At 39.8% G+C, this 23,205-nt stretch overlaps 1 protein-coding gene across 1 annotated transcript in view; it reads right to left on the minus strand.

The window, feature by feature from the left end:
* The window catches only part of SEMA3A (semaphorin 3A), a 182,968-nt gene that overhangs the window by 28,251 nt on the left and 131,512 nt on the right, over positions 1-23,205 (minus strand). The window contains exons 7-12 of the mRNA XM_058678270.1: positions 13,375-13,517; positions 10,791-10,905; positions 10,629-10,698; positions 8,259-8,403; positions 4,515-4,734; positions 1,698-1,789 (exon numbers count right to left, since the gene is read on the minus strand). Coding sequence (XP_058534253.1) covers positions 1,698-1,789; positions 4,515-4,734; positions 8,259-8,403; positions 10,629-10,698; positions 10,791-10,905; positions 13,375-13,517 — 785 coding nt within the window. The remainder of the gene's footprint in view (positions 1-1,697; positions 1,790-4,514; positions 4,735-8,258; positions 8,404-10,628; positions 10,699-10,790; positions 10,906-13,374; positions 13,518-23,205) is intronic.

Below are 23,205 nucleotides of genomic sequence, written 5' to 3' on the forward strand. Positions count from 1 at the left end.
GACACCAATTTTTGCACCCACTCCTCTAATTTCTTTGCTAAATCTAAGTGGGCTCCATGGTAGTTAGCACAGTCCATCTGGATAATTGTGTCTTTAATTTGCTGGCTGAAGTAGCAGTGTGTTTGCCCAGTGAGGTGATTTACAGGGCATGGTAGATGATAGAAATTAGTCAATACTCTATACCAGACATAAACAAAATTAGGCCTAAGTGATTGACTTGAAAAAGAAAAATAGTAATAGAATTATGATTTTTTTTACTTTAAAGAGTTGAATTAAGAATAAGTAGGAAAGGCTATTAAAACATAGCTGAATTGAAACAACAAAATTATGTTAGCCACACTCTGCTGACTCCAGGGTCTGTTACTGTTCCCAGTGTGTGACGTAGGTCTCCTCCAGTTCTTCCACGTCTCTGGGTGACACTCTCAGTTTTACTGATGGGGAAGCTCAGGAGGACGTGTCAAATGTTCCAAACACAACTGTCAACTCTTTCTACCAGAACATAGTTTAGTTGATTATTAATCAAATGTCTATGTCACAATCTAGCAGTGAAATGTTTCAGGGCTAGTCATAATTTTAAATGAATGGATATACGTTTGGAGCTTGCACATCGTATTTAAAATACTATAATGAGAGCAAATGCCTATCCTGGCATAAATCTAGGGGGCGAAGCGAAGTCTCAGGAAACCTTTGTCCACCATTCAACATGGACTAGACTGGACATTTTAGTTCAGTTTCTTCATTTTATAGATGGGCTAGTTGAGGCACAGGTGGGCTACATGGGATCATGTGAAGCTGTGAGATAAACTCCTGTCTGTTCCCATTTCCCTGTTCATGAACTTCTTCTAATCCAGCTTTGCTTTGCACTATAAATGTCTCAATATAGCTTTGCTCTTTTCATCAAAAATTTAAATCAGACATTTAAATCATATCTTCCATAGAAACCCAATTTCTTGCCATATTTCATAAACAATTTATATCTAGAAATGCTACAACTGAAACCACTTCCATGACACCAGCTTACAGAAGACACAGCCTGTGCAGTGGGTTTGTCAGAGAACCCTAGATCCCTGCCGTCCCCTGCCCACAGATCGTACCGCTTCTCCTCCGGGCTCCTCCACCCTCCAGACAGACCTGGCCGCCTGTGCCTCAGGACAAGGGCTAACTGTCTATTTCCAAAGTTCACAGTCTAGGAATCTGGAACGAATTTGCTACTGATGATGCACTTTTAGCAAATGATTTTCTTAAGAATATACGATGAAAACCATGAGTGATTAGTCCTTAAAATGACTGAGTGATTGGAAGAGCCCCCTTACTCTATTATTCTGAAAGTGTTGCCCAGAACATATCCTTGGAAGTTACATGGCCACAACTGCCCCATAAAATATAGGGGAGGGGGTTAAGTAGTGGGACAGCCTTTACTCACTGAGGTAACTTACATAAATAATATAAACTGTAAATCATCTGTTTTATCATTGAGAAAACAGACTATGAGCCAGGAATATATTTCTTTACATTTTTAGGTCTAACTAGCATTGAAAGTTTCAGGGTTTATTTTGACTAGTGTCTGGCTTTCTAATTGACAAGCTAATTAGGAGGGCCGGCTAGCCTGCCTCTGCATACCAACTTCAGTGTGCAGCTGTCCTGGGGGAAAGTCGTACAACCCAACCTGTTGACACTTGAAATTAAGCAGTACTCACCTGAAAAACTGTCATTTCTTCCAGCAGAACTTCTTCTAAATCATGCCAAGTCTCTTTAGGAATTGAAACTACTTTAAGAACGGTCCCAACATCTTTGAAAGGAAAAGAGAAGATTACAGATTAAAGTTGGGTGTTGATGGGTGTAATCAAATTTGCCCACAAAGAACATTTAGACCTCGGTTTGTTATTGATGTTTTTGTTCAAGTCCCAGTAAAAGGCCTATTCACACTTATATCTGTGCAACTAGACAAACTTTAAAGACTATCTTATAAGATAAATCAATGAATTAGAAAAACCTATTAGGTTTGAGGAAATTTTTATCATGAAGCAGATAACAGAGCTTTGGCTGGTTGAGATGAACAATTTTGTTGTTATTAAAAACCAATCCCTCACCTCAGGTGTCTCAGGAAAAAAACATAAGCACAGCTTGACACAGCAGGTTTTCCCACTTTTATTATGAAACCAGGTAGAGCAGAAAGGCTAAGTGTACGTGTGAAATGCAAGCAATGCCTTGCGGCCCCAGAGGTCAGGGTTGTGAGGCTGTGCTCTCAGCCATCACCTGGAAGCCTGCAGCCGTCGGAGGCCCTGAGGGACCACTCCGTGGCCAGCAAGTGAGAAATGACAACAACCTGATTCCTCAAAAGACGGCAGAGTACTTATTAGAGTAGCTTTTCCATAATGTAGGAATTGGGTAAGCAACTTCAGAGCATTCAAGACAATTAACAATTAGTATTCTAAATTATAGAAACAAACGGAATACATTTTACAGAGATTTCAAACTTATTTCCCCCCTAGTTTTCACTGTTCTTAGAGGCAAACTGTTTCAAGAAGAATTTGCCTGGGGTGGGTTAAGACATTCATATCCCAGCCCTACATGACTGTCCCTGTCATCTGAAGGAAGAACACAGACAGCCTCAGGATGTTCAAAACTGGACTCTTCTACATTCCAGATCCTCATTCAATTCTATTAGGCTTAAATTGGTTCCTTTTGGTCTAGCTTAACAGACCGATTATTTGTGAAGCAAAGTTTTCCCGCAAAGAATGAGCTAAAACAGAAGAGTAGTTCAATAATTCAATAGCATTGATACCCATTTTTCAAGGCACCAACATGATGTCCGATGCACAATCAAGAAAGGTGGCTCGTTTATTCCTCGCAAAGAAAGGGGCCCTCCGTTAAGAGGGTCCTTCTGTGTTTACAGGACCTTAGGCTACTCATAACACTAAAAGATTAAAGGAAAAGGAGGTTAATCTGCTCTGGGCCTCTGATAGGGTCTCCAGTACCCCAAACACCACTTTATCTCTGCTCCGGATCAAGCTTTCCCGAGTAGTATTTCAAACAATTTCTCACAAACTGCATCAGATTACTCAACGAGGATCAATATGCTATGATGTGTAACTTAGTTAAAAGATAAAATTACTGTAATCAATTTACTTTGCTGACAGATGACCCTGGCCTGGACTGGCACAGAGCCATCCACATCTTTAGACATGCAACATGTCCACAGGGCTGGTGCCCTGAAAGACAGGTTAAGTCCGAGAGGGGGCTGCAAAGCTCAGGACGGGGTTTCTGGAGTTTGACACCCCGAGGCAGGCTCTGTTCTGTAACTGAGTCAAGCACTTCTCACCAAGTGGAAGAAAAGGTAAGTGAGCAAAGTTAGGTACTCTGCAGAGAGGTTCTGCTATAATTTGACATTAAATAATACGTAATTTTGAAAGGTATTTATAGCCCGAGTTGATACTGGCAGCACATTGGCTTCTCTGAAACCATGGATCTCAACGGGACCCGTTGATTTGACACAGAAACCTTCCTCTGCCTGAGAGACTAAGGCGTTGCTCAGAGCCTGACATCCTTACACCGGATAGCACAGGAGCTCACAACTTCATCTCAGGTCCTGGAGGCACTTGGCAAAGTTGCCATTTGGTGTAGTTAATGACATTTTTGTTTGTTTGTTTCTCTTCATGGTTAATGCTTTTTCCCCCTGGTTCTTCCCAAGGGAAAATAAATGTTATTATACAAGGTTTGGGTGGAGCACTCATTCTGTCCCGCTGATTTATGTCTCTTAACAACGTTAATGGAGACTAGGAATTTATTACCTTGGAATTTGACCCTAAGTAGCAAGCTTCAGATTTGTAACTGGTGCTTTGATAAACAGTATTATTATTAAAAAGGAGGAGGGTGCAAACAACATATCATAATAAGGATGAAATTCATTCTGAAAATCTATCTGCAAAAATTTTGCTCCTATACATGGAGTAAGTAAAAAACATACTACTAAATATCTATAGGAATGTATGTGATAGTTCTACGGAGTCGATTTTGTTGTTTTTCTGATGAATTTCTTACTCTTCTCCTTAAATGCTGGAAACATTGAAAAGGATGTTATGGTGGGTATTTATTTACTAGATAATCTATATCCTATGATGATTTTAAAATTCAGGTACTTTTGTCTGAACTTATTCTGGAACCACTAGTGACTGTCCTTAAAATTCCAGGCATGTTTTGAGCCATACATGTTTGTTCTAAAGTCTAGAGTTACAATTCAAGTAGGAACCAAGAGCACTGATTATTCACCTAGTGATGAACTTTACCTGATTACATTTACCAGCCTGTCCTTGAAAAGGAAATTTATTTTAAACTACGATGCCTCAAATTGTCTAAATATATACCACATTAATAATCATACGATATTATGGCTTTTAGCCATTTATCACAGGTACATCATACTTTCAAAGTCCATAACAAATTTCTTTGGTTCTTAGCATACCTAATCAGTTAATCACAGAAAGAAAACGTGGAGCGGAAGTTACGAAGTTTACCTGTTCCAATAAACATGACATCATACTGGCCATCCTCTGCATCCACTCGGTCCACTACAATTTGTGTGAACTGGTAATTTACATCGGTCTTAACCATTATGGGGCGGTTGTTCAGAGGAAACACGGGGTTGAACATGGCTGGGTGGCTTCGTGCGAAGGTGATGACATCATCAGGGAGGTCCTTCGTAGACTCGAACCCGCCGAAGGTTTTGCCGGGACACTATTTAGATAAAGAGAAGAGTATTCCTGAATTAAAATGTTATGACTACGACTATCAATCACATAATAATACATGACCTCAATCTTCTAGGAATCGAAAGATAGATAGCCAATAAACAAAAATGTTCTTTTTCGTTATGGGCTACCTAAGTTATTAGCTATGACATGCAGTATATATTTCTGAAATGTACCACTTCTCAGTGGGATTTAGTTACGTTATCATTTCTTACCCAAAGCTGCAAATGCATATAATGAATTCAGAGTACAGGAGGAATCTAAAACATCTATTAGTGGTTCCACCATATATTTTATTCATGTGATAGATGAAGCACTTGACATAATAAATAGAACATGCTACAAGTGAATGTAATTAATCATTACATTAGAGAAACACAGAGAATATGGATATGTTTATTTTTTACTATGACATCATGCTAAAACAAAACGCTGCTCTCAAACTATAAGACCTTGTTATAGATTGTTTTAATGTTAACCTAACCCTGAAAATGTAGTGCTGATGACTTTAAATAACAAAGGACCAGTTTTAAAGATAAGGACAGGATTCTGTGCAAAGTGTTCAGCAGCTTGTAGAAGTCACCGAAGCTGACCCGTACAAGTGGCCATCCTAACCGGGCAGCACAGTGGCCTCGTAGCCAGAGCAGGCATGGGCAGCATTGACGCCAGGTTACCCTGGAACGCCAGTGTGCCAAATACAGCAATAAGGCAGCAATGAGAAAAACAAAGGTTTCCCTGCGTCTCTTATCTGCATACTGTATTATGTAGCATTAAATTCATGGGGCACAGCACAGGACCCCCCCAATCTGTTGCTTTTCATCTTAGACTTAAGTAATTTCTGCCATTTAAAGTAAGAGCTGGCGAGACAGAATGTAATTAAGAAAGGTCCCTGGTCTTACAAGCAGCTTAGAATGAGAAATCAATTGTCTTTGCTGTTACCTTGGAAAAATCATTAATAATGTATGAGATGAAATAAATAAACTGATTTGCAAATGGCAGGATTATACCTGCCTTCATAGGCATGTATATATTTGTGCATATAAGCATATACACAGTAATACAGTAGTACTGTAATAAAAGATTTAAGAATTTTCTTTTTGTTCTTGTTAAGTAAGCTATAAAGCTATTTACTACATAATAGAATTTCCAATGTATATGTAAATCTAGCAAAGAAAATAAAATATTTTCCAGTCCCTTCAAATTATTTCCTTGCTTGTCTACTGCCAGGAAAAAGACACTTGCAAAAATTTAGAAATGTCTGCTTGAAAATAAAAGGAAGATTTATTTTAGATCATTGTCTTAAAATTTCTCTTACTCTGTAGCCTGACTGTCCTTTCATTTTCCATTGAATATTACTCACATCATAGGCTTATACTCAAAAATAAAGAGAATGGAGGAGACACTGATGTGGCACAGCACACAAAGCTGCTGTGATACCGGCATCCCATTCAGATGTCAGGTTCTTTCCTTTGGCTGCTCTACTTCGGACCCAGGCCCCTGCTTCCAGCCTGGGAACACGGTGGTCCAAATGTCTGGGCTCCTCCATCCCACACGGACGCATCTGATGAAGTTCCTGGATCCTGCTTTGGATGTGACCCAGCCCTGGCCATCTAGCTACCTGGAAGCATATGGGAGCATTTCTCCCTGTCTCTCTCATTCTCTCTCTCTCTCTCTCTCTCTCTCTCTCTCTCTCTCTCTCTCCTCCCTCTCTGTCTCTGTCTCTCTCGCTGTGTCTCCCTCTCTCTAACTCTGACTTTCAGAAATAAACACATCTTAAACAGAGAAAATGCCATTGTGCCAGGATATTGGTTCAAGGTGAGTCGTCCCATTTTCGCAGCACCATTTGCAGGAGCGAGGGACGCACAGGCGCTACCTTGGGAGCTGAGCACATGCATCCGAGGGACCTGCACACAGACTCAGGCGTCTTCTCAGGCGCCTCCCGCCTCCTGTCTCTAACATTTGCAGCCCTTGGTGATTTCCTACATTTTGATAGTGACCTTAGCATAGCGGATGGGCACACACACTGTAACTACACTGCCCACAGGGACCCCTCTTGACTGTCTAACCGCTGCTGGCTACAGAGTCCTCCTCAGTGGAATAGGAACAACAATTAATTTTTGAGATTAGTCACAAATTCAGGAAAAAAAACCCACCTGAATTCACTCTCATAGCCCGAAATAGTAGCACGGTATCTCGGGATGGATTTCATCAGGGTTGTTGACATGAGCCTGCAGAGGCTTTGTGTATTTTAGAACATCCTGCTACTAATGAGCTAGGTGAATATGACACTACCGACCAACCAGGAAAGAGAGTTTATCATTAAGACACAGAGTAAACACCGTGTGTGTGTGTGTGTGTGTGTGTGTGTGTGTGTGTAAAACCCCTTTGGTTTACTATAATCAATACGTAATTCAGCCTTCTTTTTTTTCTAAAAGTTATTTTGGATTTTTACTTAGAAAATTCATCAACTAAATTAACCTTGGTGAAAACAAAGTATTCAATGGTCTCACAGTTAAATTGGCAGTATAGTAAAACAAACACACTAAAGTATCCTCTGTCAAAATACTTAAAAGAAATAGAATAATTTGCTTGAACTAAACAGAATAAAAAAATAATGAAGTGAATTTTAGGACTATATTTCAAGTGTAACTTTTTTTAAAGATTTATTTTATTTTTGTTGCAAAGTCAGATGTATACATAGAGGAGCAAAACAGAGAGGAAGACCCTCTGTCGATGAGTCACTCCCCAAGCGGCTGCAACGGCTGGAACTGAGCTGATCTGAAGCCAGGAGCCCAGAGCCTCTTCTGAGTATCCCACAGGGACGCAGGGTCCTAAGACTTTGGGCCGTCCTCAACTGCCTTCCCAAGCCATAAGCAGAGAGCTGGATGGGAAGCCTGGCCACTGGGATAGGAACTGGTGCCCATATGGGATCCTAGCATGGCGTATTCAAGGTGAGGACTTCAGCTGCTGGGTCACTGCTTTGGGCCCTCAAGTGTAACTTTTTTTTAAATAATGTAAGATAAATTATCTTCTTAAAGATCCGAAAAAAAAAAACCCTAAACACCAAACTGTTCCTAATTTTTCTTTCTAAGCATGAATGTGCCCGGGATGGCTAACAGGACAGGGAAAAGGTGGCAGGCACCGAGGCAGTGTCAGCTGGCATGTGACAGTCCTGCTCTCCTCCGATGTTTTATAGTACATTCCTCACCTACTTTCATGATAATATTGATTTTTTTTTCCTCCTACTTAGTATACAAACTGAGACTTCATTACAGTGAGAGGCCATTTCCACCAGTTTCACTGAAAAAAAGAAAAAGGCCACCTACTCAGTCACTGTTTCTTACGCTATGGGGGTTAATCAATGGCAGTTGTAAACTTAAATGCTCATGTCTGTGAAATGCCACAGAGAAGCAGTCTGGAATCTTGGTTTATGTTTGTAGCTGTACTTCTAACAATTGACCTTTGGCAGAAATATATTGACTTCATGGTTTAGACGCCTAAGCCACTTACGGTTCCGGGGCGTGGGTAGGGCACTCTGCCTTGGTAAGGCACCCATTGGTAGTTGGGCCCGTCTCTGTGAGCATAGGGCCCCAGGAAGACCCTCCGCACGTCGCTCATGCTGTACATGCACACAGCCGATCCCTTGAAGATGTTACTGAAGAGGAAGAGATGTGAGCACAACAGACGCTCCGTGTTAGACCAAAGCAAGAGAACTATTAAGACTGACTTCTTCCATTTTGGACAACTCTCAACAGTGGGCAAGAGTTTATGGTGTCTTAAAAATCAGACATGTTTTAACAATATACATGAGAATAAATGATGATTTCATGAAAACGGGTCATGGATGACAGCTCTTCAGAACTGACAGAAAGTACGCATTAAATTTCACATCTATATGATCTCCTACAAAGGAATATTCAATTTTAAAATCAAAATACAAACTATTTGAGATGCAAACATCAATGTTGCAACCACAAAACTTTTAAACAAGCAAGATGTTTAAGAATTCACCTTGTAAGCTGAGACAGGTGCAGACAACCATGAATGTCACGTTTGATTGTTTGAACACCCAACCACCAAAAAGCAGGAGTTATCGAGTTTGATTTTTGAGAAGACACCTAAAATCATCTTTTTCCAACACAAAAATGGCTTTAAGTTAGCAGCTAATATGTCTAGTGAAAGTGGAGAATTACTGCCATTATTTCTATTATTTTATGTCATTGAAATCAATTGTAAATTAGAGAGTGAGCTATCATAATTCTCACTTTGATGAGTATGTTTAAGAAAAGAGTTGTACACTCTTACAGTATGCAATGTTTATCTTTTAACTAATTTCTTCCCATAGAATATACAAACACGATCAGATGGTAAACATGAGCTACTAAAAGTTTAGCGCTGGAAACTGCTAATGTATACTTTGTGATGGAAGGGGCCACATCTCACTTCTTTTCTGCTATGTCTATTAGAAACTGCACAGCACTTCCTCGCAGCGTACCTCAATAAGTACATATGGACTGTATTAGTATTTTCATAGGATAATAAATATAAATTAACACATACTTGATATGTCACAGTTTGTAAGACAATGTTTATGCTAATGTGTCTCTTTTCTATTGTTAGATTTTTTTGCTAACTTTCTGAAGTTAATCTTTTTCCTTTATGCTATCATGGTCACCTTGTTTTTATTTCTTTTCCATTTTAAACTATTTTTCTTCTAAGCATTTGATTCATTTATCAATATATATCTTTGTCTACACAGAATATAAATGTAGTATATATGTGTGTGTGTCTGCCTTTCAGCCGATGCTGGTAATGTGAACACTACACTGAATGTATTGGTAGGGAGGTGATTGCTGGCTCCTGGACATCAGGAACCCTGAGAAGGAGGAGGAATGGGAAAAGCAGAGGGCAAAGGAAGGGGCAGGACGAGGGAAGAAGAGAGGCAGGAAGCTGGAGAAATGAAGACAGCAGAGGGGACCGAGAAGGAAACAGAGGAACCCAAGTTAGAGTCTGATACTGTGCACAAAAGAATAGGTTTAAAACTCAGGCTTTTGTCATTGCTCACAATTTTTTGTTGGAGGTTTTATTTTATGTTTTAGAATAGTTACTTTAACACCCTTGATTTCAAGGTAGTCTGTAAAAATCTAAGTGGACTCTGCATTAAAATTAAAAAAAGAGAATGTGTTTACTGATCTGAGAAATTTAAAATGTTTATAATTCAAGCATACCGAATGGTGGTAGCAGCACTGATGATTTTTTTTTTTAAAAAGTGCCCCAAATGACTCAATAGCTTCATTTGTTTACAATCAGCTTTCTCTGAATCTGCGAATGCCTACTGAATGCCAGACATGCGCAGGAGCGCTTGTCAAAGCGACTGGGAGGAGCCGGAGTGGGCGGGACCCTGGTCATGGCGCTTCCTCACAGCTACCTGAGCTCCCGTTCAGTTTCATTTACCAATTGATCAGAGGGTCAATGGACAGAGACAGAAAGATAATTGTTCTACTTATGCACATAACAGCTTCTAGAGTAAGTTTCCTCATCCTGGTTCGTGGTGTTACATGCTCTTATGGAAACTCAGATTTCTATTTCCACTAGCATAGTATTGTCCATTTCATTCAAAGGTTTAAACGCTAAGTTCTACATAGAGTATGCCAACTTCTTCAACGTGGTAATGCTATTTATAGTGAGTGCATCTTTGTGAAAACTGATTTTAAACACAATCGTAGGGACTACATAGGTCATACTACAGACTAGAATACAAAAGCCTAAAGGTCGAATCATTCTCAGTTGTAAAGAAATATTTGCTAGTTACAGATATTTGGTAAGTCTGTAATGCAGATGAAGTTTCTATGACAAAATGGTAGGAAAACAGGCATTTACCTGGAAGTTGTAAACACTCCATATACAATTGGGTTTTTAGGATCTTTAGAGTTCATTAGGAATACATCCTCTGTTAGAAAAAAAAAATGGGGGAAAGTTGCAATTTTCTTTGTTTCCACAGTCTCAGCCAATGCCCTCCGTAACAACCCGCCAGCTACTCACGCAATTCATCGAAGTGTGTGTCGATGCCGTTTGGCCCAGGCACTGAGCACACGAGCCTGGCTTTGAGGAAGGTCGTCCACTTATTCACCAGACTCCTGTGGCCCCCAAAGTCGTTCTGAAAGAGAAGAAGCCAGTTTAGACACTGAGTGCACAAATGATGTTTCCACACACTACACATTCTATCATGAGATGGCTACAAATATACTTCCTCCTTCTCCTCTTTCCATTTGGAGTGGGGTAAAGAAAAGAAATGGTTAGGTACAACTATGGAAATCCTGCCAATGAAGCTGTTAAATATATCTTGACAATGAGATGCTGTGCTTTCTACCACTGTCTATACCTACAATGTCAGGATACACTGAAGTGTCAGAATGAAGGACTGGTGACTGCCCTTGATACTAACGTAATGATATATGGGAAGACAGTGGGGGAGGGTTGGGAAGGGTGGAAGGGGAAACCCAGGAGCTTATGGAACCATAACATGAAAAAAAGAAACCTATGAAGACCACCAATTTCTCATGTTCCAAGAGTTCAACTATCTTGTTAAATGACCAGGCAGAAGTAACATGATGTATTTTATTGTTGGTGAAAGATCTACTCCAACTTTATTCAAGAGGCTATTTATAGTAAATGTAGCTTAGCAGCAAAAAGCAAATTTTAAGTGTTTTCATCACAAAAAATGGTAAGCCTATCAAGTAGCAAATACATTCATTTGCTCAATTTTGTCTTCTCACAACAATGTCGCAAAATATCTATTGTATAAAGTTAATACAAGGATAATTCAAAACGTTAGAGGGAAATGGAATTAAAAGATGTTTACTGTGACATGAAGTTTAAAATTTTACATAGTGCTTTCCAAATTGTTAAAACTCATATGTTGGAAACAAATCTTATTTTATCATGGTTTTTTCATATGCATATGCGTGTGTATCATGATTTTACATATACATATATACATACATATGTGTGTATACCTTATAGTCAGAACCTGAGGATACTTTCCATTACTACCCTCTCCCACTGCCACCTCCCTTTGTTATTTTTCTTTTAATTTTTTGCGACGACATACTGCCAATTTGCTTTATTATCACAAGCTAAATAGAGAATTCAACAAGTAGTAAGTAGAAAAATCACTCTTTCTCAGGAGCATGGATCATAAACAATTGATGACTCCTCACAGTGTTTTAATAATATGTTTTCCATTAACTTTTTTTCTAACACATAATTTAGTTGACATAACTTGTCAACTCCATTTTTCTGTTGTTATCCCTGCACGATGAACAGTTACTGCTCGTGTGCCTCTTTTAGTGTCTCTCTGTCCTTCCGACTACTCACTCTTATTTCTTGAACTCTTATGTACCTGTTCAGTCAGTGCTTAGCACACACTAGGTATTCAAGGGACATTTATTAAATGAGGAATAAATGTATATCATAGCATCTATACTGAAAAGCATCAAATACTGTATGAGCTTAAACAGTGGAGAACACCACAAATAGTGTGTTGAGAAAATATTTTTGTAAGCCTCAAGAAGAAAAACTATTCCACAGAAAATACCTGAAAGTGTCTCTTCACGGTGAAAAAAAACCCCCACAAACTTAAATGCATAGTGTAACCTAACTGTAGCCATAAATTCCGTTTGGATTGTATATGTTTACTGGCAAATACAGTTTCTAAAAACAATATTTACGTGTGTATAAATCAGAAGACAGATTTTGTTTATATGGCTTTTAGACCAAATCCTTATAAGATTTTTTGAACCTTGTAAGTAGTGTTAAATATTTTAAATGTAATTTGCATTTGGTAGAGAAGAGTCTCTACCTTCACACTGCTAAACATTTAAAAAGATTTTCCACTGATTTTAGACCATGTTTCAGACAGAATCTGCAAAAACAAAATCAGCACAGTTAAAATTACAAGGTGAAAGTAATGATGCCTTAAAGTGCTTCTTGGGTCTGGCTGTGGGATTCAGTTTCGCTGGAAGGTGTCAGCTGGCTCTATGTCTGGGTGTTTGCACTGACCATACAAATGAGTCATAAGCATTTATCAAGAAAATTGTATTCTATACATCTAGTGTAACCATGCAACATTACATCTGACATACCACATGGTACATGACATTCCTCAGATAGATGAAGCTCAGAGCTTCAAAATGATCTGTATCTACAGGTATAGCTACATGGGTTGCTGTAATCAAGTGGCAAAAATGTGCTTTAATGTTTTCTCTCTTTAATTAATACATCGATATTCCAACAAATATCCATTCACAGCTCACAAGCTGCAAGAAACTATCAATACTGAACTCACCCAAAGTATTCTCAGATCAGAAGACATTCTGCTTCTGCAGCATTTCAAACCGACATCAGTTGACTAACTAACTGTAAAGTTCTGCACTTTGTCCCTTTCAGTTTGCCAATGACTCGAGAGCAACCAGATGTATTTCCTACCATGTTTGTCATTTAAATACCTGTTGTGAGTATTCAAGCTCTCGGCCATAATTGCCACTGTAGTTTCACAGAGGAGGAAAAAATGTGGAAATGAAACTGTGATGGGACTCTGACGTCTCCTAGTTTTTCTTTACCTCACCTTGCATATCTGACCTATTCTTGCGTGAGTGGCTTTTCCAGAATGTTCTCCATCTATGGCGTTTTCACGAAAGAAAAAGTACACTTTGTCATCTTCAGGGTTGTCACTCTCTGGGATGAGATGGGCACTGACGAACCTTGGATCTGGGAGATAAATGACAGAGGACACATTACATTAATTCACCCTTTATTACAGAATACCTTTAACTGAAGTCCATTTTTCACTTTTCTCTTAACTCTTATTTGATTTATTTCTAGAAATACGTCTTTCCATAGTTTGCATTTTTACGAAATGTGAACTTTCTTTATATTACAAATCACCTTAAATGTCCAGAAAAATTCACTCATTTTGTTTGTGAGATTATGCGTAGGTATCACATATTGCAAAAGCATTATTTGATACTGATATATTTTACAAACTGCAAGGACTGCCAAGTATTGTTCATTGCCATCAGCACTGGTAGTCTTCCTATCAGACATACGATCATTTGAATCAAACTTCCCATCAGGTTATTGCAATCTCTTGGCAAGCGTGTCCAGGAAGGCAAAGGTGAGCTCATGTAAAACAAAAGTACCAGTCCTCTTCCATTCTTCCCATCTATAAATGCCAGCATCATCGTGCCAGGAGCATAGGTCTAGCACCCTGGAGTCACCCTGAAGGGCTCTCACCCTCATCACCATGCCAAGCCCATCAGTTGTCCCTATTGGTCCCCTCTTCTGATCATAACCTTCACCACCACCCCATCTTGGGCCACAGTGCAGACCTGGATCCTGGAATTGATTCCTACGCCATCTCCCCCTTCCTGACTTTCAGATTTCTAGCTTCTTTTCCATAGAGCACCCACAATGCCACCAGGAGATGAGATACCATTTGCCTTCCCACATCTCCATCCTCTTTCCAATTCTCCTACAGTAAATAAAAAAATCCTTCAAATCGCCTGAAGTCAGTTATGATCTTGTCCCAGCTCTCTCACGCCTGTTCTCTACTTAGTCTTCCTTCTCCAGTCTGCTTGGTCTGAAAGACCTACCCCTTCCTGGCCCTCAAATACACTGAGTGCTCTCAACCTTGCCTCTTTCCTCCCTGGGTAGCTTTCTATCCTTCTAATAGCCTTAAAGCAGGAGTCCCACCTTTACTCCCATCTTTATTCAAGCACAGCATAATCAGAGATCTTGTCTGTGTGTGGTCACAGAAACTATACAAAGAGAAAGCCATATCCATGAAGGTTAGCCAGAAAGTTAAGTAGGGACCAGAAGGGGAAGGAAGTCAAGTTCAGGTGCATATAGGTCTTTAAGGATACGGGGTAAGATGTTCAAGTGTTTTAAATCTAATAATAGTATTTCCAGGTTTTACATAAGGAAGATAACTAGCTACTGAAGAAGCAAAAAGAATGAAAAACCAGCAAGACAAGAACAAAGCCAGCACCTCTTGGGACACCGGCATTCCACATCAGAATGCCTGAGTTTGAGCCCCCGCTCTTCTAAATCAACCCGGCAGCAGGCGCTGGTTCACATAACTGAGACTCTTCTACACACACGAGAGACTTGGGCTACGTTCACAGTTCCCAGTCCTGGGAAACGTGAGTAGAAGAGCCAGTAAATGCAAGATATCTCCAGTTGTTATCAAAGTTTTCCCATGGCAAACATTACCAAAGTCACTCTGATTGACCTACTTTAATATTTCTCCTTAGGAATATAAGGCAGCAATCCACATGAGTTGGGTTTGAGTCTCAGCTGCTCCACATTCAATCCAGCTGCCTGTTGGAGTGCTGGGGAAACGGCAGCTGTCAAAACCTTGGGTCCCTATCACCCACCTGGGAGACCCACACGTGGTTCCAGAAGTCTGGTTTCAGTCTGGCCCACCCTGGCTATTGCAGCCTTTTGGGGCGCGAACTAGCAGAAGAAAGAAATCTCTCTGTGTGTCTCCCCCTCTTTCTGTAACTCTGTCTTCAAAAACTGAGTACATTTTTTTATATAGACCTTAAGACAGATTACAGTATTCATGACCAATAGAAGATACTCCACATCTAGTTACATCTCAAGCTGCAAGCAGAAATAAAAAAACCCAAACCCAACTATTTATTTTATGAAGAAACCCATTAAAGCAGAAAAAGCCTATTTCCATTTCCAGACACAAAATCTTGAGTTCAGTGTGACCAAATTAACTGAAATGAATCGTTAGCAGGTACAGGCAAACACCTACTAATCATGTGCGCAGTCCGCGCGCCCAGATACTGCCGCGTGGAAATGTTCCTTCTTCTAAAGTTTACAAAATCCTAATGACAAGGACTGACGAAATCTGTGAACTGATTCTGTGCAGGAGAGTGTGTCTCACAGTTCCACCTGGGACACTTGTGTAACGTCAATCTAGCTGATGTAGAAGGGAATTAAAGAGGCCCAGCGTGATGGCATAACGGCTAGTCTTTGCCTTGAACACTCTGGGATCCCATATGGACGCTGGTTCTAATCCCGGCTGTCCCGCTTCCCATTCAGCTCCCTGCTTGTGGCCTGGGAAAGCAGTCAATGATGGACCAAAGCCTTGGGACCTGCACCCACGTGGGAGACCCAGAAGAGGATCCTGGCTCCTGGCTTCAGATTGGCTCAGCTCCAGCTGTTGTGGCCACTTGGGGAATGAACCATCGGGCAGAAGATCTTCCTTTCTGTCTCTTCTCCTCTCTGTATATCCGCCTTTCCAATAATAAATAAATAAATAAGTAAACCTTTTTTTTTTAAAGGAAGTGAATTAAACGTGGAACATCAAAAGAAAGTGGCAATCCATTGTAGCAAGATCAAAGTGTGCTGATCTCACCAGCATCCAGCTGCAATGTCAGCCTGATGAAAGGGACAGAGCTGGAGCAGCCTCCCATCTGGGGAGCTCCGGCTTCGATGCCTTCGGGGGAAGAACCTCCGCCCTGCAGACACTGCGATACTGCGGCAATGCCCGGACACACGGTGCAGGCTGAACAAACAATCACATTTCATCAACGCGGGCCAGCGCTATCATGTGAAGCATGGAATCTTTAGTCGTGATAACGGCCCCCGACGCTGAGCAAACACATCCCTCTCATCTGTGCCTCGTTATCTCCTGTACCATCCTCTTGACACTCTCCCGCCCTCATCCCACAGATGACAGTTCTTGCAAAATGTGCCTTTGAGCACCACCTGCCACTTGTAACAGTACTACTCTGTTGAAATATTTTTAGCAGCTGCAAATTAAACTGTCCTTCAGGTGCAATCTCCCACTTAATGAAAGTGACACCTTGGCACAGGACACGTAACTGCCTTGGTGATTCATTTGGCAGCTTACGCTACGGAAAGAATGAACCGCTTTGGCTGCTCTCAGCTTCAGAACCAGCCTGAATGTCCAGGACAGCAACATTCCAGCTGAGCACTCGGCTGCACCTGTCCCTTCCATCCACAGTCCCCTAAAGGACAACAAAAATGTGTTCCTGACAATGCATTCAATTTACAATGATTAAAGCTTTTAAAGTATCTATACATTTAAAGGCTGGGATATGTATAGGTTTCCTAGGATTGGATTATAGCACACTCATCTGTAAAGAGGATAGGATTGATGAAGAATTGATTGTGTTCTCCTGTACAAGTGCCCCTGGTTCCTGGATTCCACCACACACAAAACACACAGCCAGTCCTCTTGTGAAACATGACAGAGGTTCTAAAATAGAGTAGGGGGTTGGAATCCACTGCGGAGAAATAGCCCCAACACCTGCTCCCTCCTGCTCTGAGTCAATGCTGATCCCACCTATTCAAGGACTAAGGTGACTTCCCAGGCAGATCACTCACCCTGCTCAGTCTCTTACCTCCTTCACACTTGAAAAAGAAAACTCCCTCAAAAGCCAACCCAGGGCAGGTGGTCAGCTGCTGGGCAGGCTCCCTGCATCACACAGTGGAGTCCTGGGCTTCATTTCCGGCTCCCTACTCCAGCTTCTTGCTAACACAGATGATGGCTCCGATGATAAGTTCTTCCCAGCACATTGGGAGATCTACATCGCGTTCCTGGATCCAGCTCTGAGTCTCTTTCTCTTACAGCATATCATAGGCCCTCAAAACTATAAGTGTTACTTTAGAGCAATGTTTATAAACGGAGTGAAATATATCATACAATATGTTTCACAGTTAACGAGCACATAAATCTAGATGGTGAATGAAAGCAAGCTGAGTCAGAAGCCTGCAGGTAGGGAAGCTATAAACCTGCTAAAGACCCTGGGGAAGAACAAAGAAGAGCTGTAAATTATGTCCAGTGTGAACTCTATTGGTATTTCTAACTTCATACCCTCAGGCTTCAGAAGACTTACAGAGGAAGGGGTGTGAGAGTCGGTGATGGGTATGGCTCACCGGCTGACCGATGGCCAGCGCAACTGGTGGTAGCCACGGGCACTGTCGCACAGGTCAGATGGAAAGCCCCAGGAAGCAACAGGGCAGGGCTGAGACCTTGTACACCGTGAGAATGCTGGGAATGCAGTGCAGGTCACCTCACATTCTTAGCTAACAGCCCATGTGCAGTAGATACATCATCTTTGGCTGCAGAGTAGAAAAACCTCTGGCTGCCAGGGAACAGGCCTGGGAAAGCTTGTGTTGCATAGCTGGCAGGAACACAGTGAACAACCTTTGGGAGAGTTTAACCCCAGAAAAGGTTCAAGTCGAGTCACCTTAGATGAGAGAGAAGGGCTGGTGAAAACAGAAAACAAGCAGAGGTGAGTGGAACTCATAGGAGCCGTCTTTGTGTTTTACACACCTTATCAAAATACACACTCATCTCAGGATGCAGAAAAAGCTCCAGGTACATTTAGACAAGCTTATAGCAGGACGTGAGCAAGAGTTGAGCCTTTTTATGCCAAGTTGCACCTGTGCCAATGGAGTTTGTAATGTGTCTCCAACACATACATATGTATAGATGCACTGCTATTTGACTTGCTATTTTAATGAAGACATTTGTAATGTTAGTAGGATGTTAATGGGAAGCTTGCTATTTTCTTCAACTGTAAATAAGGTTAAAACAAAATCAAAATAGGATGTCCATAGTAATCCTCCACTGAGGGCCAATTACTGGGCAGGCAGTAAAAGCTTTTGGGATACTGAGCTTCCAAGCACAGGTGCATGGAGTGACCATGGGCTCACCGTGGTATGTGGTGCCTTCAATCTGTACGTCATCAACATGGTCACACCAGTGTTTCCATTCTCCTACCCAACCTGCTATGGAGAGAACATTGTTGTTTTCGTCTTTTCAGTCCCATCTGCTTGCACCAGTATAGAACAGTTTCTTCCGATGAGCTGCTGATACTCTTCCAAGTGTATTTTCCCTTATTTATTTAAGGATTTCTCTCTTAAATTATTGTTCTGTCTTTGGAAAATAATGGGTGTCATGTGCAAATAAGCCTCAGGCTCAAGCCATTCTTTCCTAGCAGTGACTCAGTGTTGGCAGGCTGCGTTTCTAAAGGCACCCATTTTTGGAATTTGTGTCTCATAGGTTATTACTTAAATTTAGACTCACTTAAAAGGTTTTTAGGGACTCTGCTGCAAAGCCCTGATTGTCATTCTAGGCTTTTCTCCACTGTCAGTCTTCCTGCACCCTCCTACCTGACCACTCCGGCTTTTTAAGTCTCATTCTTAAATCGTTTTATACAAATCCTTCTATGAAGAATCATGCCAATTTTTCATGATGTTTTACAAATAACTTCCAAGGATATTTTCTTTAAATTCTTCAGGTGGAAATTCCTATGCATTGGCATGATATTCCGTTTCCATTTCAGCTGGAGTCACACCTGCCCATCAGCCCCAGGTTATCTTGCACAGTGACACACACCTGTTTCTTTCCTATGCTCTTGCAGGCAGGGTTTGTCATTAACTTTGAATCCTCTGCCTTTCTTATTTTCTAGATACTTGCTAACTTGGGTTCAGTGTTGTTAGGTCTTACTGTGTGTGCACGGCTTTCTCAGGGACAATGGCAGCATAAATTCATGGTGACTACAGAGCTGTGATAATTTCCAGTTTAGTTCTTTTATTCCTAACTACGTGGCCATGGACAAGTTCTTTAACATCTCTCTCACATTCTTAATTATGAAGAGAGATTATGGTAGTGTTGCAAAGAGCCATGACCTAATAGGAATAATATGGATAGACTCAGAACCATGCAATATTGTGAAATGGTTTAGTGTAGTTTCTGCACTAATCCATGGCTGGCTACTTTTCCTGCATTCCTGGTTCAAGTGTTTGTCACCAGAGATCATTTTGGAAGAGTGTCCTTGAAATCAGCTTTAAACAAGCATCAGTTTTGGAAACAGAAATAGGACTTCGAGGTTAAAAACTAAGAATAAATCAAGAACTTGCTTTTGCACAAAGATCAAAATGTTCCAGAAAATAGAACAGCAGCAGCATTATTCTCTAGACTGAATGCAGTTTAATATAATGAATTTAAAAGAATCAAAAGGAGGCTTCCACTCTGGGTACTGGGTCTTGAAAGGCCATGATCTTCGTCAAGCACAACCGTGTGTGCTGTGATATACAAATACCCTTGTATTCGCTTCTCAACCAATTCAACCACAGAATAACAACACATTAACTATCATATCTGCATTACATGAGTTACTATATTTAATTGCAGTTAAAACAAGTAAGATTATATAGGCATGTGTAACCGTTATGAAATAATTGAAAGTTGTTTTGGCCATGAAAAAAAACACTATAAAAGATTGAAAGAATATAAAATGCTATACTATTACAAAGCCATTAAAAAGGATGAAATTCTATCATTTGCAGCAAAACAGTCCCAACGGGACACCATTACGCTCAGTGAAATAGGCCAATCCCAAAATGACAAATGTCATATGTTTTCTCTGCTATAAGGCAACCTCCATGCAAAATACAAGATAAAGAGATATATAGATAAACATACATATCCCCCCAGAGGAACTGTTATAATGGAGACTAGTATCCAGGCAAGTGGAGATGTGTTTTAGTATGCATCTCTACTCCTGACTAGAAGAAGGACTCTCAATGAAACGGTTGAATCTCTTGACAACATATTAGATTTTCTACCACTGTCTACACCTACAACGCCATGACACACTTAAACAGCAGAATGTTGGACTTGTGACTGCTGCTGAAGGACTAGACTAGCATGATAACATGGGGGAAAGCAGAGGCAGGGAGAATGGGGGGGGAGGAAAGAAAGGTGGGGGGAGAATCCTGACACTCAGAAAATTGTATTATGGAAAGTAATAAAAAAACTGAAAAAAAGAAAACATGCAATTATGGGATGATAATATGTCCTCTTCTCCCTTTTTCATAAAATGTATTGGTTAGTTCAGTCATTCCATTCCCAAGCGACTGTCCTGTGACTAAATGGAATTTTTGATTTTCTGTCTACATCCATATGTGCAATTACTCAAGAAAAACTCATTATTTAATCCTCTTTCAACCTACTTCTTCTGGTTAACTTGCCTTTCTCCACACCACTCTGTGTATTACTGGACCTTCATAAACTGAGATTAATCTTGATTTTTCCTTTCTTGCCATTTATATTTATCAATCACATTATCAATGGAATTCATGCTCATAGACTAATTAAACACTTCATGCAGTTAAATATAACTTTTGGATGAACAAAAATAAAAAAGAAAAGCTTTCTTTCCTACACAAAAGAGAACTCTCTATTGAGAGAAACCACTGCTCCCTGATAAGTCATTCGTATGCTCTTACTGAATCCATGACTTCATACTGAAACCTCCTCTCACAGGGAAAAGTTGGTAAAGTTTCAAGAAACATGGTATTTCCTAACCAACTCATTTAAAAGTAGAGCACGATTTCTTCTCTTTGCCAGATTTTCATCGAAGTTTTACACAGGATGCTTACTCTGCCTTGTGGAGGGGATGAACCAAGTGCATTAATTGTGTGTGATTTAGTTGTGAAGTTTAAGTGCTTATTAAGCAAGCAACTAAAAAAAATTCAACACACTAAAGAAATTCAGTACACACAAGACTTAAATATCTCAAAAGAAACATAACAATATTTCTTTTCAACTCCTTCTCCAATCCACAGTGGCATCTTATTCCTTGTTAATGTTGAAAATAAGAATAACTATAAATTTAGGATGCATCCCACATCAATCTAGAAGTGCATCAAAAATAATTGTAAGTGTCCTCCATGCATTAAGAACTCTGGGGTTCAATTTTTTTCTTCTTTTTCATATTGAGAACATTTTTTCCTACTTCTACTTAACAAATTTGCTTTAAAAAGTTTTAATTCATCTTATTTTTCAACATTGAACAGCAAAACATGTTTTGTTTTATTTCTAGTTGTAGTTGTAATGAACTGTGCTGGGACATTTTCTGTTCCTGAGTCATCTTCTTTGTAAGGTTAGGATCGATAACCTACCTGATTTTATTTAGAATATTTTTGATACTGATAAAAATGGTTGTTTTCAATTTTCCTTTTTGTCCAATTGGTGATATTTTTACTCCTTATAATAGGATGATTGGAAATCTTGCTTTATCTTGAAGGTATTTTATTTCTTTAAGGTATTATATAATTTTCTTGACTAAATATATTACGTATGATTCAAAGATTAATAGACAGACTGCACTCTCCAAGAACTAAACAAATGAAACCACTAAGCCACACCAAACCAGAAACAAACATATATTATGAACTTAACTTTTTTCTACTTGCATATTACAGAAGCATGTATTCAGTTTCTGCTGATTTTTTTTCCTCTGATTGTTAGGTCAGAATCTACCCAAGACTAAATCAGCATTTGTGAAGTCTAGTAATAATTGTATTCAGAATAAAGAAGAATTCTCTGTAATTATAAAACTTATTTCCCCCCCTCAAATTTCCTCGTATACAATTTATTAAAAATAAAAATCCAGCTTCAGGAGATATGGAAAAAGTTGGTGTCTGCCCATTTCCTAGGGCGTATTAATAGTTCAAGTGTCATTAAAAGTGGGCGGTAATTTGCCTTATGATAGCTCTAAGAATGTGGGCTGATTTTTAAAATTAAATAATAATAATAATAATAATAATTTGGGAACTAGGAAATGTCTAGGTCAATTTTTGTTTGACTCACACCTTGGCAGTGGTTAATACGGTGGGCACATAATTGTCCTGATCACCACACTTCAGCAGTATCAGTTCTGCAATCATTTTCTGGTCAGAAAATATCTTCCAAACTACTTGAATTGGGGATTCCTTGAAACAAGGAAAACGTGTTTGCATTCTAATTAGCAGTTCCTACAGTGTTTGCTGTTGAGGGACAATGATAGTTATGAATATGGAAAATGACTAATTATATAGAGACAGAAATTAAAGGCAGAGAGGCTATAATTTTCAAAGTAATTAAAGTTTGTGAGAAAATTCTTGTTACTCATGCAATTTCATCCCTAAGATTTTATGATCACTCACAAAATAACAATTCAAATCTAGCATGGACTATGGGCTTTCTTTTTGTGTTTTGGTGGTGTCAGTATTAAAGAAAAATAATCTTGGAGTTTTTGTGGGCTTTCTTGTTTTCTGTTTCCTGTAGGATCACATGGATGTAAATTAAACAGAAAGGTGTTAGCTATATGTGCATTAATTTGGAACACTTTAAAAATATCAGGCTATATTAAACATATTTAATCATATCACACACTCGTGTTTTCAAGCTGCCGTTGCGGGCAGCCCCTTGTTTGGCCAAGGTGCCCCATCTCTTCAGTTTAAGGGCATAAAAGTCACTGATTTAATAAGGCGGGTGTCAAAATCACAGTTTGATCACAACACAAGCAGTAAAGTGAATCTAATGAGCTCTCTCTCCCTTCCTCTCTTATACACACACACG

Source organism: Ochotona princeps, chromosome 20 (assembly GCF_030435755.1).
Source record: "Ochotona princeps isolate mOchPri1 chromosome 20, mOchPri1.hap1, whole genome shotgun sequence".
Lineage (NCBI taxonomy): Eukaryota > Metazoa > Chordata > Mammalia > Lagomorpha > Ochotonidae > Ochotona > Ochotona princeps.